Consider the following 26,400-nt stretch of genomic DNA (forward strand, 5'->3'; position numbering starts at 1 on the left):
GGAGAAAGAAGACCTTTTAATACACACTCACTGGCTCAGATCTTCTATCTCCTAGTTTGTTGTCTACATTCATGCATGATTTTGCCATTTCTGTTTGTATGTTTTTATCTCTGTGCTGCTGGGGTCTTTGGAATAGGCGGGCATAAAGAGGTTTGCAGAACCATCCCTATTGAGAGTAGCATTTATCGAGCACCTCCTGTGTGACTGGCAATTTCTATACATTTAATTCTTACAACTACCCAAGAGAAATTTATTCACAAACCCTGTTTTATAGAAGAGGAAACTGTAGCTCAAAGTCATTAAATGACCTTATTAAGAAAGAAAACACATCCCAGATCTAAACATCTAAACTCACACCTTTCTGATGTCACTGTCTAGAAGAAGAACAAAAACTGTGGCCAAAACAGTTCAGACCCTCTTTTTCTGTCCACCCTTCATATTCCCCACAGTCTCTTCCCTTCTAAGTCCCCACCTCCCACTCTGCAGCCAAAGGGCTACAATTAGAAACATTTACTCTAGAAAGTTATCACAAAAGTGACAGGGAGGAGAGAAAGTAGCCTCATAGAGGTTTCCTGATAGCTGAAATGACAGCAGACTTCTGCTGACCCTGCTACTGAGAATTGTATGGGAATATCTTTGTTAAGTAAAACCATTTCTTCATAGTGGTTTTGGTGGGGACAGATTTTTCTTTTCATTAGTAACAGTATGAGGAGGTTCCCCACCATGTTGGAAGTGATTAGGTTTACTAACCACATGCAGAATCACTAACAGTGATTACTGTAGCCAACTCTTCCCTCAGATTCCACAAAATGTACAACTATCTCTGACACACGCGCACACACACACACACACACACACACTTTCCCCTTTATCTCACTTTCCCTTCCTTCTCTCCCTACGGCTGGCAAATGTGCTTTGTGGACAGACAATGGCAACTTTCTCGTGTTTCTTTGCCTATTGTTTCTTAGAAGACACTAATTTTATAAAAAGGTAGTTCGTATTTCAGCAACTTCTAGAACAATTTCTATAGAAAGAATTTTCCTTATATGGATGAGATTCCTAAGAAAAGGAAATTTTAAAATCTTGGCCATCATGTGGCATTCAGAAGGCAGCCATGAATCCATGAATGGAACCTAAGCAATGTCTCACTGTTCTTTAGGGGTGACACCAGATTTAATGATGACCAGCCAGGTTGTTCAAGAATTAGAGCAGAACAGACGAACAGGAAAGCTGCATATTTGAAAAGAGTGACTTCATTCAATTGGCACAGCCACCCGCAACTATAATGTATCTATCGTACCCACTTGATTTTAGCAGGGCTGGGGGAGGATGGGGTGGGAGGGGGGAGAGGGGCCTTTTAAAGGGTCTCCCAGAGGAATAACAGCCACAGGCACTTTTACATCCAATTCAATGTGACAGGAGCACCGATTATTTAATAGTAGAACAGCAGTGAATCAGAGGCCTTTTTATGTGATTTTGCTGACATTTCCAGCAGCTGTATATTTAATTCACAGTTAGAGGCAGAATAAACTTTGGTCATCGATCTGAATGTAAGTAGGTATCCCTGAGCTCCTTCTAGGAACACAACAACTTGAACAAATGCAGATGTGCACAGAATTTTCATTTATTCAGGGAGAAACTACAAGGCTTTTAGCAGGGACAGTTTCACATTTTCGTGAACCAACATAAAAGGAAGACATTCAGTTATCTGTCGCGTATAAACTGCTGCTCCCAAATGAAGATTGAAAAGCAGCTAGTGCCATTTAGGCCTTTACAGTTAGAAAAGGCATCCTTCATCTGAAGTGAAAAAATATTCTGAAGTATTTGTATTTGTATTTGCACTTCCATATTTTAAGGGCTTCCTATTGACTAAAACATACACCTCCAAGTTTTAGTACTCCAACAAGAGAAGAGGTTCTTGCTATCTTCCTGATGCAGATTTCTCATATAGCTGCTCAAGAAAAAAAGCTGGGGGGGGGAGGGATAACCTCAACTCTTTCCAGTGCTTCATTCCCCACGTAATCAGTAGGCTATTTTGGATGCTTCTATCTCAGGGACTAAGACACTTGATCTTCCCTGATACTACCATAATCAGATTGCAAATCGGTCTCCTAACTGATCCCTCTGCTGTCAGTTTTGCCTCCTGATCTTCAATCCATTGGCAACAGTATAGAGTGACCTTCCTAAAACACACATCTGATCATGTCATTCTGATCAAATCCAGGGGCTTTCCATTACCATTGGACAATGACCATACTCCTTAACATGGTTTCCAGTCTACCTTATCCTGCCTCCACAGGTTTTCCCACGCCTACCTCCCATCATGCTCCCCCCACCAGCAAACCTCACCCATCCTTCATCTGTATTGCACTAACTTTTACTTATCCCTTAGGTCTCAAAATAGGTGTCTCTTATTTAGCTCTGGAAGGTCCCCTGGACCCACCACCTCTGCCTCAATTGCTTCTTCTAGAAATTCTCAAGCTCTCTGAACTTCCTGTCCTATGGCTTTTGTCTCATAGAGGGAATTATTATTTAATCACCTCCAAGAATTGGGTCTGTCTTACTCCCTTCTTTATTTGCAATGCAGAATATAATGCTTGCTCCCAATTAGATGCTTAACAAATACTTTGTGAATCAAAGGTCAAAATCTCAAACTAATAGAGGACCTTTGATCATCCAGCTACTAAAGCTTATTGCTTTCCAGGTCTACCATTCTGAGTCCCCCAGAAGTGAAATCAGATTGAAGGAATCTGATATCTTGGGATTGGTCTGCTTGCTTAAGCCAAAGACTAACTCTTGCTCATGGCATAATCTCAATCAACCATGGTGAATTAGAGTCACTAAAATTCTTGGTTACATCTTATATTTAAAATACCTATGTTGTCCAATTTCTCTATGGACATGTTAATTTCTTAAATATAAAATATTAAAGCCTCTCTCATTGAAAAGAACTATATATACATTGAGCCCATTTTGCTGTGTCAACAGAACCGAAGAGTTATACCAGTAATTTCACTGTATTCTATACTCCTTTCAGAGAGCCAAATATTCCCTTTGAACTAAAGTTTAATGCCTAAGATTTAGTTCTTGGCACAAAAGAACTGCCATAGTAAATTTTTTATATGGAGGCTCTTAATTTTGCAAATGTGTTTGGTACTCTACAAAAGCAATTTAAGTAAGCTGTAGAGAGAGAAACATATTGCAGCTTTTAATAAATACCTCCCACACCCTCATGAGAGAGGAAGAGCAGTGGTGAGTGAGCTGTTAACTTTTTCTCAGGCAGAGCTTATCTCAGGAAAAGTTGTGTAATACCAGACATAGTAATACCTATTTTTTTCTTAATCTGATCTGTAAGGGACGTGTCACCGTCCTTAATGAGACAGTGGAAAACACATTACGATAGCAAGGATAAATGGCTTATATTCAAAAGTTGTGCTGTGACACTACATAACAGAGGACTCATTCCCCCTCCCCCAAATTTTCAAATCTACATTAAAAAAATATTTTTCGTTGCAAAAATTAAAATTTCTTTTTAGCATTTCTCATTGTATCCACAGAGAACTTTCCTTGGAGCTAATTCCAACTGCTCATAAATGTACACAGGTCTTCCTTCCACTGCAACTGCCATGAGAAGGTTCACAATCAAGTTTTGCTCCACCCTGCTGCCTGGGCCTGGGTTTCTATAAAAATCCTCTTGTCACACTTTGGCTCACAGTGTTTCATTTTCTGCCATAGTGTAAAAGACAGGATGCAGTAGATATGTTCTTTTTTTTTTTTTTTTTAAAGATTTTATTTACTTATTTGTCAGAGAGAGAGCAAGCGAGAGAGTGAGCACAGGCAGACAGAGTGGAAGGCAGAGTCAGAGGAAGAAGCAGGCTCCCTGCGGAGCAAGGAGCCCGATGTGGGACTCGATCCCAGGACGCCGGGATCATGACCTGAGCCGAAGGCAGCCGCCCAACCAACTGAGCCACCCAGGCATCCCAATATGTTCTTAATTAAAGAGTGAAAATTTATTTTTATATCCTTCAACTTGAGCACTTTATGGGCAATCTGAACTTCTTTTATTGGATCTTCAGATCTAGCTGATGACATCAGTCAGGGTGAACAACCACAGCAAATACACATTCCTTGCTTTTCGTAATCTGGAACTTTTCATCTTGCTTTAAATATTGGTATAGATTATTCAGAATAAAATCTTATAATTCACTCTATCGAACTTGATATGTGATGCTGTTTAATAAAAACACCAAAAATTCTATGAAACCACTAATAATATGGCTTACTTGATGGTTCGTAATTACATCACTTTGGGAGCATGCTTCTTTGAAGATGTGCATAGGTTCCAATTTTGAGTTACCTACTTGTAGTTATTAGATCTGCTCACTTCTTATTCTTCCTCAGGTCCAAACTCATTCCTGCTCTCCCTCATGAGAGCTGGGATCCAAAAAGGCTTGGGTCCTGAGGCAAGGGTGAGAGGATACACAAAGATCCAGTATCTGCAGCAGCCAGGAACAAATGGAAAGTACCAGCAAAAGAGAGGATGTCCAGGATCAGAAACAAACTAAATGTAATTGTGTTGTGAGGGCAGAAGCAGATCTCCGTTGGTTTTCTAGGGTTGTCATAACACATACCACAGACGGAATGGCTTAAAATAGAAATTTTCTCACAGTGCTAGAGGCTGAAAGTCCAAGAATAAGATGTCTGTAGGACTGGGTCCTTCTGAAGATGGAGAAAGAAGACTCTATGTTTTTCTCCTTGGCTTCTTGAGGATTGCCTTTATCCTATAACTTCACATTGTCTTTCATCTGTGTGTGTCTTCAACCAAACTTCCTCTTCTTGTAAAGACACCAGTCCAACTGGATTAAGGCCCACTCCAATGACCTCATTTGAACTTGATGACCTGTGTGAAGACCCTATCTTTAAAGAAGGTCGCTTTTTGACCATACTAGCATTAGGACTTCAACATACGAATTTGGTGGGAGAATACAATTTGGCCCGCAACAACATCCCAAAACAAGGAAACAAAGCCAGAGTTGAGAGCTATAATAAAAAAGAAATATATGTAATTTGGGGGTGAGGTAAGGCAGGTTCCAGGTGACTGACACCAATGGAGATGAAATATCCATCACTGCCTTTACTGATCTTTTTCTACAAGGTCATGGTGCACACTGTGTCTAGATGTGGGTAGAGCTGACTGCCTTAAAGGTTCAGAGTCTAATGTCTTCCCCTTGGGGCCCCTTTAATATCTTTTCCCAGAGCTAGGTAAGGTAGTTAAAGATTTCCACTGGGGAAGTAGAAAAAGAGAATTTAAGCTTAATTTCCTATTTCAGTATGTTAGGAGAAGCTTCCATGTACAAGGCCATGGAAGGCCATGGTAATGAGGCTCTACTCGCAAGTTGTAGTGAAGACCACCAGAGTCCTTAAAAAATGGCACTCAGTTCATCCTAGGTTAGTAGTGGAAGGAGAATCATTTGCTAGGAAAACATTCTAATTCCTCCAAGATTCACAGTTCTGGTGATATCACTATTTACTACTGCCAACCATCTCCTAAGAGAGTAGATAATATAACATTATGGTTCATTTTTTAATTTTATTTCACTATCCCCCAAGTATTTAGTAAAATATTATTTTAAAATGATAAAAGGAGGACCACTTAATGCCAGGTTATTAAAATAGTACAGTGGTCCCTGAGGCCACGGAGGTAGCTTTAATAATCTGGGGCCAAGGACCATCAGGGTGTCAACAAAAGCCTTCTGTCTCCATTTCCAAATTTGAACGATGTGATCTGGGAGGTTTCCTTACATGGTTCTAGCAGTTATGTTGAGGGAGTAAGATCTGAATTTTACATCATTCAGACTGCAGCATCAAAAGATTGCAACACTTCTGAGCTACTTCTGAAACCTTGTGCTTTTGACATGTATTAATTAGCATGTTTTCCTGACTATAATTCGCATGAAAAAATAATCTAACTAATTTCTACATTTTCAAAATTATGCAGCTAGTATTTTAAATGTGAACTTTAAGTGTGGCTATGGAATGCTGCCTAATTTACAGATTGAACAATTATTGAGGGTTTGGATGTTATGTAAAAAGAGCATTACATCTTGTTACACTGCAAGAACTTTTTAGAGTATTTTTCATCCTTATCAATATTAATTTTAGGAGTGATAATACATACTCTGATTCCATGTATAATAATCTTATTTAAATCTACTATTTATAATCATGAGAAGGGAGATTTATGAAAACTAGTGCTAATTAAAAAGGTGAAAAAAATTAGAGCGGAAGTAAAAATGGAAAGGTAGTCCGTCAAAATATTGGAATCAATGGTGCCTACTGCTGTGTCACCGAACTTCTAGTAATTATTTACTTAGGCTTATTCAGTTCACCCACGACTGGGGGCATTGTGCCATGACTCTTATTTACATTAGCTCATTCATTCTCACCACAACCTGATGAAATTAGGTATGATTAGTCTAGTTTACAAAAAGAAGATTAGGAAGTTTGATTAACAAGGAAATAGAGAAAGAGATGACTTCATTGTTTTGACTCCTAAAAGCTTTCTCATCAATTGGGTTCAGGACAAAGGCTTTTCCAAACTCATGGGGAAAAAAAAAATCAAGAACCACCAGTGTTGTAACCAAATATATGAATAACTAATGTATAAACAACATACTAGAGGATATTGTATATCATGAAAGTATATCAGATCATTACTGTAGCTCAAGATTCAAGAATCTGATTGTCCCATTTATTCTCCACATTGTGAATTGTTTACTAAAATTTTGGGTTTCATGTTTCTGTGATCTACAAAGCTGGAATGAAGACTCTAATTAAATATCCAAGAAGTGATTTCAGATGGGCAGGTGGCTTGGCCTCAAATCTTGACTCTTTTACAAATTAGTTAATTGACCTTGGAAAATTCACTTAGCCTTCCTGAGCCCCAGATGCTGTCCTGCAGGATTTTGTGAGAGCTGAATGAAATAATCCATGTGAAAATACATAGTTAGTACTTTGTGACACAAAGTTAGTAATCATTAAATGTTAACTGAATGGGACTATAAATTGGTTGTCTATTTTCATACCAGATTTCTTAAAACTACTAAACATTAGTTCTTTATTTCTCTATCACGCATAATCAATGGTTTTATAAATGAGTTGTATAGATCAATTAACTCAAAGTTGGATTTCCAATGTCCCATATAATATACATATTTTATATTTGTACATATATATTATACATGTTAATTATATATATTTTTCTCCTATAGAGACCAAGATCTGAAAAATGAAGTAAATTCTAATGTGCCTAAAAACAAAAATGGAAGGTAAGAGTTATTATAATTTCCTTTTTTGTTATCAATCCCGTATAAGTCTACATAAATTATATAATCTTAAATCTTAGAAGATTTGCTGAGGAGTTATATTATGGTATTTAGTTATAAATGCTACTGAAATACAAAAATTAATATACAGGGTACTTAATAGTTGATATGGAAAAAAGTTAACAAAATTTAAATTCTGTTGGAATTTCTGTCAAAGAGCCTTCTACTCAATTCCTTCATGTTAAAGGTATCATGGAAATTCAAAGCTCTGCACTTGGGCTGTGAAGATTTATTTTTACTTTTTGTTGCTTTGTAGTTTTCAATGGTGCAGAAAACACTCTGGGACTCTCTTCCTTGGATACCTAGTGCTAAAAGAATGTACAAATTCTTCACAGCTACAAGACAGGACCTAGTTTTGAAATTTCTTTACACCACAGAGTATAATGACATTAAAACTGTTGTACTTTTTTTTTTTTAAAGGGCAAGTATACTTCATTGTTGTTACAGACTGTTTAAGAAAGAATTAAAAATATTTTTCCATGTTTTATAATCCTCCCACACACATATAGGAGACCCAAAACCTATAGGTTCTTATTTTTTACCTTTGTAAGGGGCAGTTGTCTTTTCCAGTAAAAATTTTTTATGCAAAGAAATGATATTGCCAATATTGTATGGAGAGTAGAAAAGCAAAAATGATCTGGGTCACTTTTTCCCCCATAATGTCTACAAAAGATTGCATCTAATGGGTAATTTCGTTCTGTCCCTTAATTCCCTACATCATCTTCTGCCTTCTCTTCTTGTGGTCACAAAAAAGCCTTTGATAAAATGAGGGAGGGTAAATTTTCAGTAGGATCTGTTTATCTTAGAAAAACATCCGTTATTTTGAGAATAGGATTGGGTTTACAATTAACCAGTCTTCCAGATAATTTGAGTATTATATGGAAGTGATCAAGGTAAAAAAAAATTACAAGTAAATGATCATGTATGCTTAAGGAATGTCTCATTTAATATGATTTGAAAGATGGTCCAATTTCAGTGTGGCTTTTTCACAAAATGGGTTTTATTGGAAGTATTAATGAAGAAATGAAATTGTATGGAACTTCAAGAGCAGGAATGGTAGTATGCCCAGGTCTCATAGAGACCTGAACTGGAAGGTTGTTCCTTCTTGGCCAGAGAACATTCCATCAGGAATCCCTGAACACTAACCCGAGTTCCTTATCATTACTGTAACTCAGCTACTCCCTGAATTTTGGCTCATCCCAGTTTTTCTCCCAGTCTTTCTTCTGCCCGTTGGCTTCCTTATTCTCTACTCTGTATCTGTTTGATAACCAAGATTCTTTGCTGCCTCTCAGTTTCTGCCTCCTCATACCTGGAGCTTACTTTAGCTTTCCGTGGTCTGTTTGGCCTCCTAAAGCAAGGCAGTATGGGTTTGGCCATCTGCATTAAAGATGGTGTGTAGAGGGAAAACACCATGGTTGAAAATAAGGTGCACAGTCTCCTTTCCTTTCCAGCAATTTCATCTGTGTCTCCTGCCTTCCATAATCCAATGATGACAGAAACGTTTGCAAACACACCCACTCTTTCCCAGGGAGATGGGAATCAGCACAATCGGTGTCTACATCCAGATGCCTTAACACCACCATTACAAGACATTTGTTGATCCCTGAATTCTGTTTTTAGGTGGTGTTTATTCTCCTTCAGATCTATCACTATCCTGTATGTGTACAATTTCTCATGGTTCTGCTATCTAAAAATTAAATGGAAAATGACACTCCCACCCTGGCACTGACACAACCATCATAATAAAAATTTTCACCCAGAAAAAAGTGGAAAGAAGAAATCTCTAGGCCCAAATTTTATGCCCATGGAATGGATTCTGACTGCAAAAAGGACTGTCAAAATGGGTGAATGGGTAAATCTCGAATAGAAAAAAATTTGAGAAAACTCACAGAGAGTAAGAGACGACTAAGTGTGGAAGATTACTAAGTCAGAGAGGTAGGATGAATCCAAGTGTTAGGGCAGCAAATCCTCTCTAACAATTTTTACAATAGAGTACTTTTTTAAAAAAATATTTAAAATTTGAAATTTTTACAAGAGCTTAAGACCTTGACATTTTGTAGAAGTAAACCTAACACATATCATACAAAATAGTGGGCTTTTAATAAGAATTTTATTCTTTATGCAAAAGAGATTTATAAAGTTCATAGGGGCATAGATGTTTATCTGTTGAAATTGTTTTATGGTAGTTAACGTCAGGCTGCCAAGTTTAATCTAGTAAGACGATGGAAATCTAAATAAGAATCTTGGGCCAATGTGCTAAACAGACTTGATTCACTTTAGGAATGCATTCACTTTGTATAGTAATTGGATGTACGAGTAAATATATGTTCCTAATCAGTATACGCATGCAGATGTGCAACCATCACCACAGTCCATTTTAGAACATATTTGTCACCTCAAAAAGAAACCCCATATTGTTAGCAGTCACACATCATTTTCTCCCCAACCTTTCATCCTAGGTGACTGCTAATCTACTTTCTGTCTCTGTGAATTGCCTATACTGAACACTTCATATAAATGGAATCATACAATATGTGGTCCTTTATGACTGGCTTCTTTCACTTTTTGTAATGTTTTCAAGATTCATCCGTATTATAACATATATCAGTACTTTGTCTTTTTATTCCCAAATAGTTCTTATTCCACTGTATGGCTAAACAGCATTTTGTTCCTTCATCAATTGATGGGCATTTGAATTGTTTCTGACTTTGGAGGTGTATTTAACTATTGTGAACAATGCTGCATACATAGCTTTTTCGGGGGGGGGTATCTTTCATTTTTCTTGGGTATATATTTAGGAGTGGAATTGCTAGATTGTATAGTAAATCTGTGTTTAACTATCTTAGGAACCGCCAGACTGTTTTTCAGATCAGCTGTACAATTTTATACTCTCATCGGCAATCCATGAGGGTTTCAGATAGGTAAATTTTCAGGGTGAATTTCCACTGCAGGAAACATTTTCTCAAGAGCAATTTCATTAAGAATTCTGTAAGATCCTACGCAGTGCTTGAGTTTATATTTTGTAGAGTTGTTATTTAATTGAGACAAAACTATGACCATTAATTGGAAGTTATAATTCAACAATTTTTTTCAATGAAGAATAGATTCTTAATCATAAAACTGTTTTTTATCAACAAACATTGTGAGTCATGAGTTCTCCTTTATGAGGATTATTCAAGGCATCTGAGACAAATACTTGATTTGTACTGGTTCCCAAACTTTAGTGCATGTCACAACCACCTGCTGACCCAGGGATCACACTTTGAGAACCAGTGCTCTTTTTGGTAAGATGTGGGGCTGCCCAACCTCTAAGGTGTTGGTTTTCAACCTTCACTTGTGTGTGAGACTCACCGGAGAGGCTTAAAAGAATCCCAGTACCTAAGCTGCTATTCAAGCTAATTAAACCAGAATACCTGGTGGTAAGACCCAGTAGCATTAATAAAAGCACTACAGGTGATTTCACTGGTTGACAAAGTATTTTCTAACTATTTCTATGGTTCTAAATAATAATACAAAATAGATCACCACTTATTGGCATCAAGATAGATGTGTAACATCTATCACCATCTCACGAAGAGCAAAGAAAGACTTGGCAACAATCACAGACCCTAGAACACTAGAGAGACATGATGATTTTGTGAAAGATATATCCTGGTTCTGATTCTGGAACTGAGAAAGGGTATCAGTAGAAAAATGGACGAAATACAAATGAAGTCTATAGTTTAATTAACAGTATTGTACTGACGTTGATTCCTTAGTTTTGACAAATGTACCATGGTTATGTGTGATATCAGTATTAGGAGAAGCTGGGTGAAGGGGTGACACGGCTTGGCCACATCATCTTTGCACTTTTTCCACACATTCAGAGTTACTCAAGAATAAAAGATCTCTCCCTTTTTTTAATTAATCTGTCATCTTCCAAACCTAGTGGCAGAGCAAAATCCATCAAAGAGTTTGTTGTTCCACATTTCAAATTGGTTTACCAGTGTTTGGGTTTTATTCACAATTATAAAAATTAAATCTTCACGAAGGCATTGTTATTAATCTCATAAACACAACTAGGAAATGCTACTCATATTATCACTCTGTCTGGGCGGCCATAACAAAAATACCACAGACCAAGTGGCTTAAACAACAGAAATTTATTTTCTCACAACTCTGGAGGCTAGAAGTCCAAGGTCAAGGTGCTATCAGGTTTGGCTTCTCCTGAGGCCTTTCTCCTTGGCGTGCAGATGGCCACATTCCCACAGCCTTGCATGGTCTCTCCTCTGTATTTGTACAAACACACGCAGATCTCTCCTGTCACGTCCTTTGTTTAAAAGGACACAAGTCCTATGGCCCCTCCCATGACCTCACTTAACCTTTTTTACATTCTTATAGGCTCTGTCCGCAAATCACATTGAGCATTAGGGTTCCAACATATGAATTTTGTGGGGAGACAATTCAATCCATAGCAATACTGTTTGCAGATTAATTCCCTTTCTTATTTGCTGATTTTGCTAACTGGTGATACTCAATTTTATCCTGCCAAGGATGGTACAAACACATTTCAAACTCACGGACAACCTTTATGCTTTGAAGCAGTTTATCTGTTAAAATTGGGTTTTGCTTTGTATATGATATGATTTGAATGTTTCCAAACAACTGCTAGTTAGGTTAATAATTCCTGGAGTGACATATTCTAATAATTAGGTTAGAAAATCTAATGTAAATTCTACTTTCTCATTACTTAGTATCATTTTAATGTAGCTGTATGTTTTGTGAAACATCCATCCTAAAACTTGAAGATGATCTTCTGTATGCCAGAGATAATATGTGAACAAATGTTTTCCTCTTCTTTAAGAGCTCTCTGGGAGGGCGCCTGGGTGGCTCAGTGGGTTAAGCCGCTGCCTTCGGCTCAGGTCATGATCTCAGGGTCCTGGGATCGAGTCCCACATCGGGCTCTCTGCTCAGCAGGGAGCCTGCTTCCCTCTCTCTCTCTCTCTCTGCCTGCCTCTCCATCTACTTGTGATTTCTCTCTGTCAAATAAATAAATAAAATCTTAAAAAAAAAAAAAAGAAAAAAAAAAGAAAATTAAAAAAAAAAAAAAAAAAGAGCTCTCTGGGAATGGAAGGAACAGCGTGTTTAAAAATGATAAGGCTTGATTAAGATCAAAACTATCCTCTTGGTTATCATCTCTTCTATATCAGAGTTTACTAAATTGCAGGGAGAAAAGTGGCTAAAATTCTAAAGCTATTCCTGCTTTAAAATTTTCCTCTGTTCCAGAGGAAAAAGAAAATATGCCTACAATTTGTTAAGCATAGTGACATGTTTTAGTTGACTGAAATCTAGGTCAGGGTTCTGTAATCCTCAAAATATTGCTTTCCATTAAAAACAAGATGGAAACTGTAATTTCCAAAAGCAATCCCTGGATAATTTTCATCAAGTTGATAAGCTCAAGATACACAAGAGAAGCTTCCTACAGTGGCACTGCTGGTGTGACAATGTTACTGGAACCAATTTCAGATGGTTTTTGCCCTTGGTGAAAAGGTATTCTGTCCTAGTGTTAGAAAATATGACACATGCCTGAGGATTATTCTTAAAGGTAAGACAGTGGTTGCTGTGGAGAGTAATTCTATTCGTGTATCTGCACAGAAACCAGAAAAATATAGTGAGGTTCACTGTATGTAAAGAATGTTAATTGAACAAATTTTAAAAAAACAGAAAACTTCTAAGTGGCCTTCGAAATGCCAAATATCCGCGTTTGCTTTCCCAGGCTAGATGGCCAAGTCAATGGATCCACGGATGCTTTGAACGACCAGCTCACTGGATCTCCTGCCCATTCGTATGAAGCCAGGAAGAATCTCAGGTACTGTAGCCAAATATAAAACAAATGACAGGTCTACTCTCCTGTTTTTAAAAATCATCTTATATATAACCTGACCGCTCCTTTGAAATGCTTAAGTTTCTAATTTTATCAGTGGCTGTATGTAAACTGCTTCACACAAAGGCATTAAGTCAGAAACTTAGTTATTGGGAAGTTTTGATATCTGGATAGGAAAATGCAAATGTGATTTTTCCCTGAAATTTTTACTTTTTTTTTTGAAGAGCCTCTTTGTGACAGTAGTGTTGAGATTCTCTAGGTAGATTTAAAGTTTTCATTAAAATGGATGTTATCATGTTAATTCATTAAGGTCAACTTTTTGAGGTTTGTGGGGAAAGAGGTGGTAGAGGTGGTTTGGAAATATGAATGAAACACCCAGGAAACAAACACCAAAATGTATGATACAGATACTCCAAATAATCTTCATGCTCTACAGCAGATATTCTGAGTGACCAATTTTCATAGTGTTCTGGAAGTAGGCCAAGACAGTGGAAGCTAAGAATAAAATAGGAGATATGCAGACATTTTGCAGAAGTGGGTTAATACCCTTTTAACAATTACATTTCAAAAGTTATAATTTAAAAGGAATATATAAGCACTGTTTGTTTGCACTGAATTGCATAACAGCCTAATTATTTTTGTTATCCTTGTAACTGAACTTTAAACATTAAATAAATGGTTCATATTGCAGCTTCAATGCTGAAACCAGGCATGCAGGACCAAAGGATACCTTTGTGTATACAAGGACATATGTGGAAAACAGGTACTGGAAATTTATTTAAAATATTTTGCTCCATTTATTCCAATTTTGAAATAATCTGTGTGTAAGAAGAGATGCTATTATTTTGGAGTAAGCTTGTTTTTTGTTTTTGTTTTTTTTTTCAAATAGAAGACCATTTTAGAATATATTAAGTTCTAGGCATATAATTCTTTATAATAGATCCAGTGTTAAGTTTTTTGGCAAATAATCATAAATAGTCATTGGTTGAACCAAATACTTGAATATAACAACTGTATACATAATAGGATAACCATTTGTCAGTTCTCACATAATTGTATGTAACTATTTGTCTGTAACAAGCTTTATAAAATCATGCAATACAAAATGACTCCATTATTTCTATGGTAATTTTAAGTCCCATTTTAATTAAATAACTCTAGTTCTATCTCCTCTTGTTTACTTCCAATCTGAAATAGGGGGTATTACTTTTAGGAGATACACTCTGGCTCAAATTACAGAGAATTGGTATCTCCAAAAATCTGCTGCTTGGGGTGATGAATGTTGAGGAAAACATCAAACAAGGTCATTAATTCATAACTCATTCCATTTTAAGGAGTTCAAAAATAAGAATTAGCCTAGCTGTGGGATAATATACTGATGGGGACTGCAAATGTGATCTATGTGACATATGTGTTAACCAGAGCCCATTTCAAAGAAGGGAGAGCATCTGTGGAGAAGGCTCCCTGAAAGGACTCAAGGAACTTCATTATATGTCAGGAAGTGGACAATTTTCCAAAAAAGGTTTTTCAAAGCACACATAAGTTACCTTGTAAAATGTAGCTTCAAGTTTGATTTTTCTGTCGAATCTAATTCTCCCTAAATTGTACACTGATGTTGCAGTATTGTGTGGAGATCCTGGCTTCAGATTTGGGATTGAATCTCTATCATTTACTAACCATGTAGTCTTGGCAAAAGATACTTAATTTCTTCACATCTCAGTTTCCTCATCAATAAAATGGGAGTAATAATATATGTATGTATCTTGCACAAATGTGTGCAAACTCTTACTTAGCATTGTGGGTTACGTATTCTGACAACAGTCTGCCTGTGGGCAGTTTGAAGGGAGAGAGAGATTTCCTATTTACAAATTTCAGGGGAAGGTTGTGGAATTACCACTCACTGTATGAAGTAATAGCAATGTATTGCTTCCAGCCGTAATATACTCCAGGTAGCCCAAGTACTGGGAAGCAATTTTGAGTGGCCAGCTGGTTAGTGCATTGCCAGACTCCGTTGGTCTCCCGGAAAGACTGACATTTACAAACTGGGGCAGTCTGAGAAATGGAACAAAGAGACTTAAAATTACTTTTTTTTTTTTTTTTTGCTTTCATTCTGGACCATTCTTTTTTGGGTGTTTTCAAGTAAAAACAACATTTCTACCTACGAGTCTCTGCTTCCCTACCTGAATGGTGATGTTTGTAGGTGCTTATACTGGTTCGTGCTTTGTGTATTCCCTTTTCTCTGTTAGATTACATGTGGCTTTCTTTTCGTAAATGAACAAGGGAGGGGCAAGTATAAATTTCATGAGAAACAGTAACTTCTTATCCCATTCACCCTTGTCCCTGTGCTCTTGCCCTATTCTCTGTTTACTTCAGTTGATATGTCAACTTATGTCATCTTGGAAATGGCTTATGTGTTAGATCTTCTCTGTATTAAAAAAAAAAAAAAAGACATTAGTACATGATGTTGGTAACATCACAGAGAAGAATAATAAGGCTGCATGAGGAGGTATGTGTGCTTTGTCACCTGCATATCGGTGTGTACAATAAGACTATGGAAATCGCCCAATTCTCACATGTCCATGTGTGTTTGTTTCTAGTAAATCACTGAAGGATGGATATCAGGAGAATATCTCCGGAAAATACATACAAACTGTTTATTCAACTTCAGACAGGTGAGTTTGTCTGTATTTCCACACCTAAAAGTATGTATACACACATACTTACACAGACATATGTTCACTTATATAGACATATATGTGTGTATATACACTTTTAGAGATAATATATATTTTATTTATTTTACTGTATATGTATATATGTATGTATGCATACATATATGTTCATATATAATATTTTATATTCACATTTGATGTATTTTTATTTTATATATATATACTATTGAAATATGTGATTCTTGTTGTCCGTTGTACTTAGAGATGGCACTCCTGACAGTTACTGTTGCATATGTGTACGAATGGAACAATGTACAACAACCTCTGAATCCAGGAATTAATTCTTTGACTTCCTGGCTATTGCTGCTCTCTGATTTTGATGTACTTGATGTACTTGATTCCAACAGAGCTTTGCACACCTTCCAGCTTCTTCACAGACCAGCCCCTAGACTGTTGCTGATTCCCAGGAATTCCTGTTGATGTCACATTTTTAGTGTCTAGGCTTCATTGCATCACTTGACTATGCCCTCAACCCTCCCTTCTTCTGGTTTTCAAAACCCAGCTTACTTACCCACCGCTGCGTGGATTTGGATATGCTGCTATGACCCACTCTGGGCCCACTCTCAGTTCTCAAGACAGGGGTTACAGTGCATATCAAGTTAGTTCTGGGAAAGAGACGCCAGGCTTTTGCGGTTGGTGATCCTTTTTTACCGTTTAATGTTCAGGGAGCACATAGGCGATGCTCATGAGAATATAGCCTGCAGATTGCCAGTGGACAAAATGAAAATAATTAGTATTTCAACCCAACCACTGGAAACCAGCTATAGTGCAAATTTACAACATTCTATGAATGGTATTTCTTTATAGCAGAGGCTGGACATATGACTTATGAGGGTGAGGGCTTATCTTATTTTTATGCACAGCCTCAGCCTGAAATGCAGTGTTTGGCCCCCAGCAGGTACTCAGTAAATGTTTTCAGAAAAAGAAAACTAATGCTCTATTTGCTACAGAAAACACAGATAGGCCAGCCATCAAAATTATACCCTTCTTGTCTCTTTTATAAGATCTTGTAGTACTAGTCATCTTTCAAGTGTCTTGCCTTTAAGTCACACTGCCTTGAGGAATAAAGTCATCCCTGCAAGCGTTAGAACTACAAATACTGTCTAGATAACTAAAAACAAACAAATTTTTAAAAAACAAAGTTTGGTTTTTTGTTTTTTTTTTTCATAATGCTTTGAAAAAGGTATTTGACTAACAGTATGATCTTAATAAGGACAATACCAACATCAGGGCTTTCCCTTGGCTCATATTGTTATTATTAACTTAAGGAAGGAAAACATTCTTCACAAAAGCATTGCTCTTAATGTGAAGAATTTCAGTTCTGTTACTCAAGTGGTCCTTGAAATTTTATCTTAGTCCTCAGAGCAAAAGTCAGTTCTCTGCAAGACTAGCCAAGCAACTTTTTTTGTTGATTATTGTGTGAAATTAGCTGAATCCCCTGAGTTCTTATCTAAGCATTTCAATCCCATTTAAAGTGGCTTCCCCCTTTACAGGATAAAGACTAATTCCTTTGCACAATTATTTAAGGGCCTTTAGAATTGCTCCTTCTGAATATTAACTGATGTTTAATGACTTCAGATACCCTCTTGGGTATATCCTGTTCACTCTGTTGAATTCCTCTCTCCTGCCCCTCTACACCTCGCCGAGCTCACCTTGAAGGCCCTCTGTCTTCAAGCTTTAACTCATGTGGCACTTTTTCCAGCAAGACCTCCCTGACTCCAGCCTGGGGAATAGTTGCTTCGTGGGCCACGGTCTCCTAATTCTCTCCATGTAGCCATAATACGCTGTGATCATACACTTGAATCATACACTTGGCTGCCCTCATGAAAAGAAGGAGATCATTTCACTCTTCTTTATATTCCCAGCTCCTCCCTCAGTGCCTCTGGAATGGAAGTAGAATAGAGAGTGCCTGTTTTCTACTCTTCAAGAGCTTGCAGTCTTACAGGGGAAATTTATATGTGTGTGTACATATGTATGTATGTATATGAATTTTCCATAGGAAAATGCTTGCCAGGAATATATACCCAAGTACCTTTAGAGTTAATTGAAAGATGAAAATATTTATTGATATACATAAGGACTAGAAAGACATGGCTTAGAATGACCGAAAGTATAAAATTGGACAATATTCTTCTACTTGAATCTTCTCTCCTACCTCCTTCTTCTAACCATTTTCCCTCCTCTCTGCTTCTGGTCCTGGGCTTGATCCTAGGATCAAGGCTCCCGGGCATGCCTAGTTCACTTTTCCACAGGGAGTCTGAGAGTCTTTGTGGGCAGGCCTAGGTAGCACAGGGACTCTAGGGCCACTCTGCCTTCACTCAAATCCTGCTGCTGCCACTCAGCTAGCTGCATGACTGGAACAAATTTCTTACCCTTCTGTGCTTTAGTTTCTTCTTCTGTAAGTTGATGTAAAAATAGTAGTACCTGCTTTTCAAGACATGTGGTGAAAAATAAATGAGTTTAAGTGAGCCAAGTGCATGGAAAGCGCACTGCCCGCATAAAGCCGATTAGCACTCTGTAAGTATTGGTTATTTAAAAAAATATATTTATTTTAGAGAGAGAGCACGCATGAAAAAGGGGAAGGGTGGAAGGGAGGGGCAGAGGGAGTCAAGCAGGCTCCACGTTGAGAACGGAGCCCAAAGTGGGGCTCAGTCTCACGACCCTGAGATCGTGACATGGGTCAACACCAAGAGTCAGATGCTTAACTGCCTGAGCCCCCCAGGTACCCAGTATTGGATATTTTTATTTTACCACCCCATTGTGTATTCTACTGTGGAAATTTCAGGCCTGCCTGAAACTAATAAACTTTGTGAGGTGCTACATAAGACAGTTCTAGTACCTTCCCAAAGGAAAAGAATTGCAGAGCTGTTGGCCTTCTGTAAGGTGCTGACGCGAGGTCTTTGGGACTTGCTGATCGTATCTGTGGTTCATGTTATTGGACACTATTTTTTGAAAATAAATAACAAAACTCTTTTCCTCATCAAATATGTGAGTTATTTCTGATTGGAGAACATAAATTTGGTCATGAAAGCTAGCCCTGTATTCTGAGTCTTAAAAGACACCAAGAGATTATAGGAGTTGTAGGGGAGCATTTTGGGGACTCTAGACCCTGGAGTCTGGGGTAATACGGGCCCAACATTTGTGAATTTACCAAAATATTTTTGAGTGGATTTATATTTTTATCCTATTAAATGTTTCGAGACCTAAAATTTTATATTAATCTACTGTATAATTTTTTCTATGATATATGCAAATTAATAATTCAAAACCTCTTCTAGCTTCAAGGGGTACTCATGACCTAGTTCAATTAGGAAACTGTGAACATCTTTGCCCTGTTCAATTAGGAAACTGTGAACATCTTTGCCCTGCCCAGATGCACCCTTGATTGCTAATGAATTAATAATTTGAGACTTTCCTTCATGTTAATTCTTTGATATCATTTTGAGGTAACTAGAAGAATAAATTCTATCAATAGAATAAGTAAGTCCCAAAATTTCCTTGATTTTCACACAATTTCCTAAAGTATCAACAAAATTAACATATTGCTTCTACATGACTTTATGGGGAAAACATCCATCTCTTGCATGATGACAAATGTATCTGTAATTCCTTACATCCCTCTAGGTCTGTCATAGAAAGAGATATGTGTACTTATTGCCGGAAACCTTTGGGCACAGAAACAAAAATGATTTTAGATGAATTACAAATTTGCTGCCATTCCACTTGCTTCAAGGTAAGGACATGTTTATTGTAGTTAATGAAATATAAAACTGCATAATGATGGCTGGAATCAAAATAATTATTTAATGAAATACATGAGATGAAGTTAAAGCCTTCAGAAACACTCTCATCCACATTAATAATGCACTACTTAAATATTTCTCAGAGTTCTGCAGCCTGAACCTCAAAGGTTTATAATTACTATCTTGGCTTTAGGCTTAGAGTTGATTACTGACACATTTATTACTCTTACCCTAGAGATTTAAATCTGTAAAAATATAAACACTTGTCCTCTTCCATCCATGTTGTCGCAAATGGCAAGATTTCATTTCTTTTGATGGCTGTAGGAGAAGAATAAATGAAACAAGATGGGTTTGGGAGGGAGACAAACCATAAGTGACTCTTAATCTCACAAAACAAACTGAGGGTTTCTGGGGGGAGGGGGTTTGGGAGAAGGGGGTGGGATTATGGACATTGGGGAGGGTATGTGCTTTGGTGAGTGCTGTGAAGTGTGTAAACCTGGTGATTCACAGACCTGTACCCCTGGGGATAAAAATATATGTTTATAAAAAATAAAAAATTAAAAAAAAAACACTTGTCCTCTTTATAAAAGCTTTTGCAACATTTTAATGAATCATGCGTTGCATAAAAAAGTCACAAAATCCAAAAAGAAAAAGAAATTGTTGAGAAGAAACCTAGCAACTTTTTACATGAGGCATGTGGTTAGGACTGATAAGCTTAATAGTTGAAACTCAGTCTGCTTTTGAGAACATGGTTAGTTATAACTAATTGTGGCTTAGTGTAATAAAAATAAAGCTTATGCAGAAGAATGCTTCAGCTTGTGCTCATTTGCCATTTCTTTTGCTTCTCACAATAATATTGGGTAGGTCAACATGACAGTTGGTGTAACTTGATGAGCACTGGATTGGGAGTCTGAAGGCCTGAGTACAAGTTCTCACTTCCACAAGCTGTGACTGTCATTTTGGACCAGCCCCTAATTAGCTTGGCTTCAGTTTCCTTTTCTGTTAAATGAGGTAGCTGACTAGACTAGTGGTTCTCAACTTGGCTGTACATTATCATCACCTGGGGGCAGTTAGGAGAAAAATAGACTGCTTAGGACCAGCCCCAGTTAAATAAAAAACTCTCAAAGATTCCTGAGCATTGGTATTTTTAAAAGCTCCTTGCATAGATCCAAGGGCAACCAGTTTAAGAATCATTTGCCTAAATCCAAGTGTCCTTTCTGTGCTGACCTTCTGTGGTTGATATAAATTACCTAATGTGGTCAAGCACCTGTAATTCTTTAGACAACTGATTGCTTCTCCTTCAATTTGCTTTTAGACAGTGACACATAGCAATCAGATATATGATGCCTCATTTTGAGAAGAAAAGTCAAATTTTAGGCCACAATTTATAGAATTCCATATAAAATAAAATGTGAAATTTGCACAATTAATTATGGGAAAATGAAATTTCCTTTTAGTTATGAAAATTTACTCAATAAAAGTTAGTCCACATTATCTTTATTGAAAGTTATTATGCAGAAAACTTTAAAATAAAATAATTCTCCCATTTATTTTTTTGTAAATAACAATAATTTCCATTTATTATATATTTTTAAAAGATTTTATTTATTTATTTGACAGGAAGAGAGAGGTCGCAAGTAGGCAGAGAGGCAGGCTGGGGGTGGGGGGGTGGGGGGAAGCAGGCTCCCTGCTGAGCAGAGAGCCTGATACGGGCCTCAATCCCAGGACCCTGAGATCATGACCTGAGCCGAAAACAGAGGCTTAACCCACTGAGCCACCCAGGCGCCCCATTTATTGTATTTTGGATGATTTATTTCCATTTTTGGTTTAATTATAAAATACTACTGAGAATAAAAATGTCGCCACACTCCTCGGAAAAGAGGTATTGCTCTTATAGCCATGATAATAGAGAACCACCTGGACTTGTTTAAGCATGCTGAATTGATCAATGACAATTTGCTGCAGTGAACTCACCTCTGAAAGCCATCCAATCAGTAATAGCCTCATGCCTGAAAGTCAGCCATCAGCAGTGAACTTGTTTCCAAAGAACACAGGTCAACATTTTTCGGCCTCCATAACCAACACAATGCAAAACAAACTGTTCCCTAAAGCCTATTTAAGATCACAGGTCTGTTTTGTCCAGTGAGACTCTAAGCAGACAACATAATTCATCCTTAGCAAGCCAGCGATACGCTTTGTGCTTTTGTTTGAGATATTGAGTGGTGATCTTGCTATTGACATTAACCCATTTTTGAAAAATTATATCTACTCTGTTGTGAGTTAAATGGACGTTCCGGTGCTAATATGCCCTGAAATGCACATTTTCAGAGTAGCGAGATGTCGTAAGAGTTTGTTTGAAAAGTTCAATGTTTGGATCCTGGACAAGTACATTCTCACAATCCCTGAGGGTTCTCTTTCATCTGAGTGTTACTGTGCTGAATGAAGTGAAAGGGCTTTTCTATCCTGTTGCACTAAGAATCTAGACACCATGCATAATACATGTTAACTTCATGTATCTTTTTTTTTTTTAAAGTGTGAAATATGCCAACAGCCTTTGGAAAACCTACAAGCAGGTGACAGTATTTGGATTTATAGACGGACAATACACTGTGAACCTTGCTACTCTAAAGTTATGGGTAAGTGTTAAGCACTTTAAGAAATGATCACTGTTACAAATAATAATGAGCACTTGATGTTGAAATGAAAATGTAAAGTAAATAAAGTAAAAAATACTTAAATAAATAAAATAATAAAGTAAAAAAATATTTTATTAATTATACTTAGCTAAGAATTCAGCTGAAGGTAGTTACACTATCATAGTGTTTTAAAGTATATAATCAGTCAACATGTATTATTGTCGCCTGATATCAGACCAGGCATAATATAACTAAATAATGAAACCACTTAATTTGGGAAGTTTTTTTATTTTTTCCAAACAAAAATAAAGATCTTCTTTGTTCAAATAATTTCTTGACTTGAAGTCCATTTCTGTGAATGACCTTTTATTTTTGCACTGAAATATAATTTTGTACCTAATTTGTTTATTACAGAAATCCTTTAATGTTATTTTTAAATGCAAGGTTTAGAGCTAGTTCTATATAATTTTATATTAATATAGCATCTAAGTATTTTTTAATGTGCTCTTAATTGTCATAAATGATATGAAAAGAAGGACTGGTATTTTTAACTCATTTTCTTCAAACAGTGTGAAAACTGTAAAAGTTGATCTTAAAGTTATGTACAATGTACACTAAGATAGTAAAATAAAATCCTATTAAACTTGAGTAGTTTTTAATAACCAGTGTCAGCATTTTATTTATTTATTTTTCTTTTTTTTATATATATATTTTTTATATATAATTTTTTATTTTTTATAAACATATATTTTTATCCCCAGGGGTACAGGTCTGTGAATCACCAGGTTTACACACTTCACAGCTCTCACCAAAGCACATACCCTCCCCAATGTCCATAATCCCACCCCCTTCTTCCAACCCCCCTCCCCCCAGCAACCCTAAGTTTGTTTTGTGAGATTAAGAGTCACTTATGGTTTGTCTCCCTCCCAATCCCATTTTCTTTCATTTATTCTTCTCGTACCCGCTTAAGCCCCTATGTTGCATCACCACTTCCTCATATCAGGGAGATCATATCATGCTTAGCGAAATAAGCATTTTATTTTTTAATTCAATGGTACATAGAATAACCGAGGTGATATTGGATACCAGGACAACAGCCCTACATGGGGGCAAGTTCCCTGACATCTTACTGGTGTGGTAAATAAAAGAGGAGCATGTGGGATTCTTCCATGGGATCCAAAATATGGAATTTAATGACAAATGTGTGACATTAATGAGGTACTGGGAGGCTGCATCTGGAAAATGTTCTGAGAAATACTCAGAAACCCACGTTCCATCAGGCTGCAGTATCAATTATAAGAACAAACCCAATTATATTCACACTTTGCTTTCTATTTCCTGCTTTCCCCAGCCAGTTCCCATATTCTGTTTTCTTCCTAATTTAGCAGACTTATTATGATCCAGTATTGTATCAAAGGCCTTGGTGTGCATGGTGACAATCTGAAACTTTCAGTCTTCTAGAAATCCATGACATGGATTGGGAGATATGATTACCAGAAGACTCAGAAATCTTTGTATCTTCCTCCCTGTCTAGGTGCACTCCACAGGCATTGCCTTTTTTATAGTATGTATCAGTTGTCAAGACAGGACTCTCAAGACATCTCATAAGTACAAGTACCAGGCATTGGTAACTTTGTGTTTATGGTGTCTGACCAAAAGCCATAGTAATGAATGCAGTAGAAAGAAAACATTAAATGCTTAACCCACCACTACCCCGCCAATGATAGTTATTTAACATTTTTTAATTGTAGGCTTATGTTTGTACTGAAGTCGTATTTCTAACTGTTATTTTCTTTCAAATTTTCAGCAAAGTGGATTCAATAATTCTGGCACATGGAAATCAAGAGAAAAGCATACATCAAGAAGTTAAAATTTTATTTTAAGAATATGTCATCTAGAAAAGGATTTACACTGAAGATTGACTCTTGTATCTAACAATGCTGCTATTGCACAAATAATCTAATTGCCTTCAATAAGGTCATATACAAAAAGGAAACCATCTGGTGTCTGGCTAGATTTAGCCATGAAAAATTCAAGAGGTTCCAGCTACCAGTGTCCAAGGAATGATTGTTCTGAGGGCAGTGAGCTGTGTCAACCTTAACTAGGTCCATGTCTGTCCCCTATGTGTGTGTGGATGTTGTGGTTGCTGTTATAGAAGAGTTTCCTTTTTCTCATCTTTGTTTCCCTAAGGATTTGGATTTACAGACATTATTGATATCCTGACAAACTGTCAAAAAAGCAAAATATGTTTCTTTTATGCTCAAAAGAAATGTTGATTGAAATTTTTTATGAAGTTTGGCAGAAAGATGTTTCATATAAAGTTGTATGAACCTCAGAGAATCACTTGACCCTTCCAAACAAAATGATTTCTAGGGTCCCTTTCTGCTCCCCAAATTATCTGATTCTAAAGCAAGTGTTGTTTTCTTCTCAAAACTACAACTGAATATGTGTTTGTTAAGCATATTGAACTAAATAGTACATTCTAAACAATTTGATATTATCCTTCAATTTGCCAGAGATATAATTTTTATAGAATGTTTTAAAAATAGACATGGATTTATGGGTAATGGGAAAAATCACATGATGTGGATAGTTTACATATGATAAATTGTTCAATTTTCTTTGCATGTATTTCAAAATCCCGGTATATGAATAATCTCTGAGAAATAATGGTTGTGGATTACAAAGACATGTTCTTCTGCTTGTTGCGTATCTATTCATACTACATAGCACTTTACAGCTACAGACAGCATATAAATAAAAATAAAATGAATTACCAGTTACACAGAATCTTTTTGTGGAATATCTATAAATATTCACTGACTTTGATGTCATCAGTTACAGAGATCACAATTTATTATATTCTATGCCATACTGGTTAACTTAATTCTTTAACTACTTAAACTGTAGTTTTTATTTTATTATATTATGATGATGATGATGATGATGATGATGATGATGAGAGAGAGAGAGAGAGAAGCGCAGTGGGGGAGGGGCAGAGGAAGAGAGAAAATCCCGAGCAGGCTCCATGGCCTGTGCCTATCCTGACACAGAGCTCCATCTCAAAACCCTGAGATCATGATCTGAGCTGAAATCAAGAGTGGGGTTGCTTAACTGACTGAGCCACCCAGGCACCCCACAGCATTTATTTTTTAAGAGCTTTTTCTTTTCTTTTCTTTCTTTCTTTCTTTATTTATTTGACAGACAGAGAGATCACAAGTAGGCAGAGAGGCAGGCAGAGAGAGAGAGAGGGAAGTAGGCTCCCTGCTGAGCAGAGAGCCCGATGTGGGGCTCGATCCCAGGACCCCGAGATCATGACCCGAGCCAAAGGCAGAGGCTTAACCCAATGAGCCACCCAGGCTCCCCTTAAGAGCTTTTTCTTGAGGAATTGAAAATTCAATAATCCTATATGAGGATCTAGTATATTTGTGAGAAATTGTTCTTATAAACTATATTATGTGCACATAGAACTGCTTTCTCAAAGGAAGGCATACAGAACATTGAAGAGAGGGTGGAATTTTAGGGAAGCCTAAGGTAGTTGTGAAAAATGGACATCAATTAGGGAGATTAAATGATCATCATATATTTTCCAAATGTTGATAAATTTAAAGAATTATTCTTCTGTGTAATGATATCAGCATCTGTTCCTCTTAGAGACTGGTCTGCAAAGTGTTAAATACAAAACCCTTATCAAAACACAGCAATGTATAATTGTCCTATGGAGAGGAAGCCAGAAAAAAACAATTAATAATAATTTGATATTCATTAATTCATGCTTGATGAGAAGCAGTGGTAATTGGGCCATATGTTTTATTGTTCTTTTATTACATGCTATCAGAGTGGATCAAAAGAAATAATTTTCTTAGGGTTGGAATTTGTGGCAGAAAAGGACGGATGGAAGAGTATCCCTCCCTTTTATATAAAGTCTATTAACATCTCAATGCCTTTGTAGTAATTAAAAATCATTTGAACAACATTTTAGAAGTATTCTAATTTTTAATGCTGCATTTAAAAAAACTTAAAAGAAACATATTTCTACTT

At 36.8% G+C, this 26,400-nt stretch overlaps 1 protein-coding gene across 29 annotated transcripts in view; it reads left to right on the plus strand.

Annotated features, from left to right (window-relative positions):
• SCEL (sciellin) overlaps positions 1-25,149 on the plus strand; it is a 329,124-nt gene extending 303,975 nt beyond the window's left edge. For all 29 annotated transcript variants that reach the window (XM_082701429.1, XM_082701418.1, XM_082701430.1 and 26 more), the window contains 7 exons: positions 7,272-7,328; positions 13,141-13,233; positions 13,940-14,011; positions 15,846-15,920; positions 19,605-19,713; positions 22,257-22,359; positions 24,167-25,149. In XM_082701429.1, the coding sequence (XP_082557555.1) occupies positions 7,272-7,328; positions 13,141-13,233; positions 13,940-14,011; positions 15,846-15,920; positions 19,605-19,713; positions 22,257-22,359; positions 24,167-24,183 (526 nt within the window). In that variant the 3' untranslated portion in view covers positions 24,184-25,149. The remainder of the gene's footprint in view (positions 1-7,271; positions 7,329-13,140; positions 13,234-13,939; positions 14,012-15,845; positions 15,921-19,604; positions 19,714-22,256; positions 22,360-24,166) is intronic.
• Positions 25,150-26,400: the final 1,251 nt, after the last annotated feature.

The sequence above is a fragment of the Mustela nivalis genome (assembly GCF_964662115.1).
Source record: "Mustela nivalis genome assembly, chromosome: 15".
Lineage (NCBI taxonomy): Eukaryota > Metazoa > Chordata > Mammalia > Carnivora > Mustelidae > Mustela > Mustela nivalis.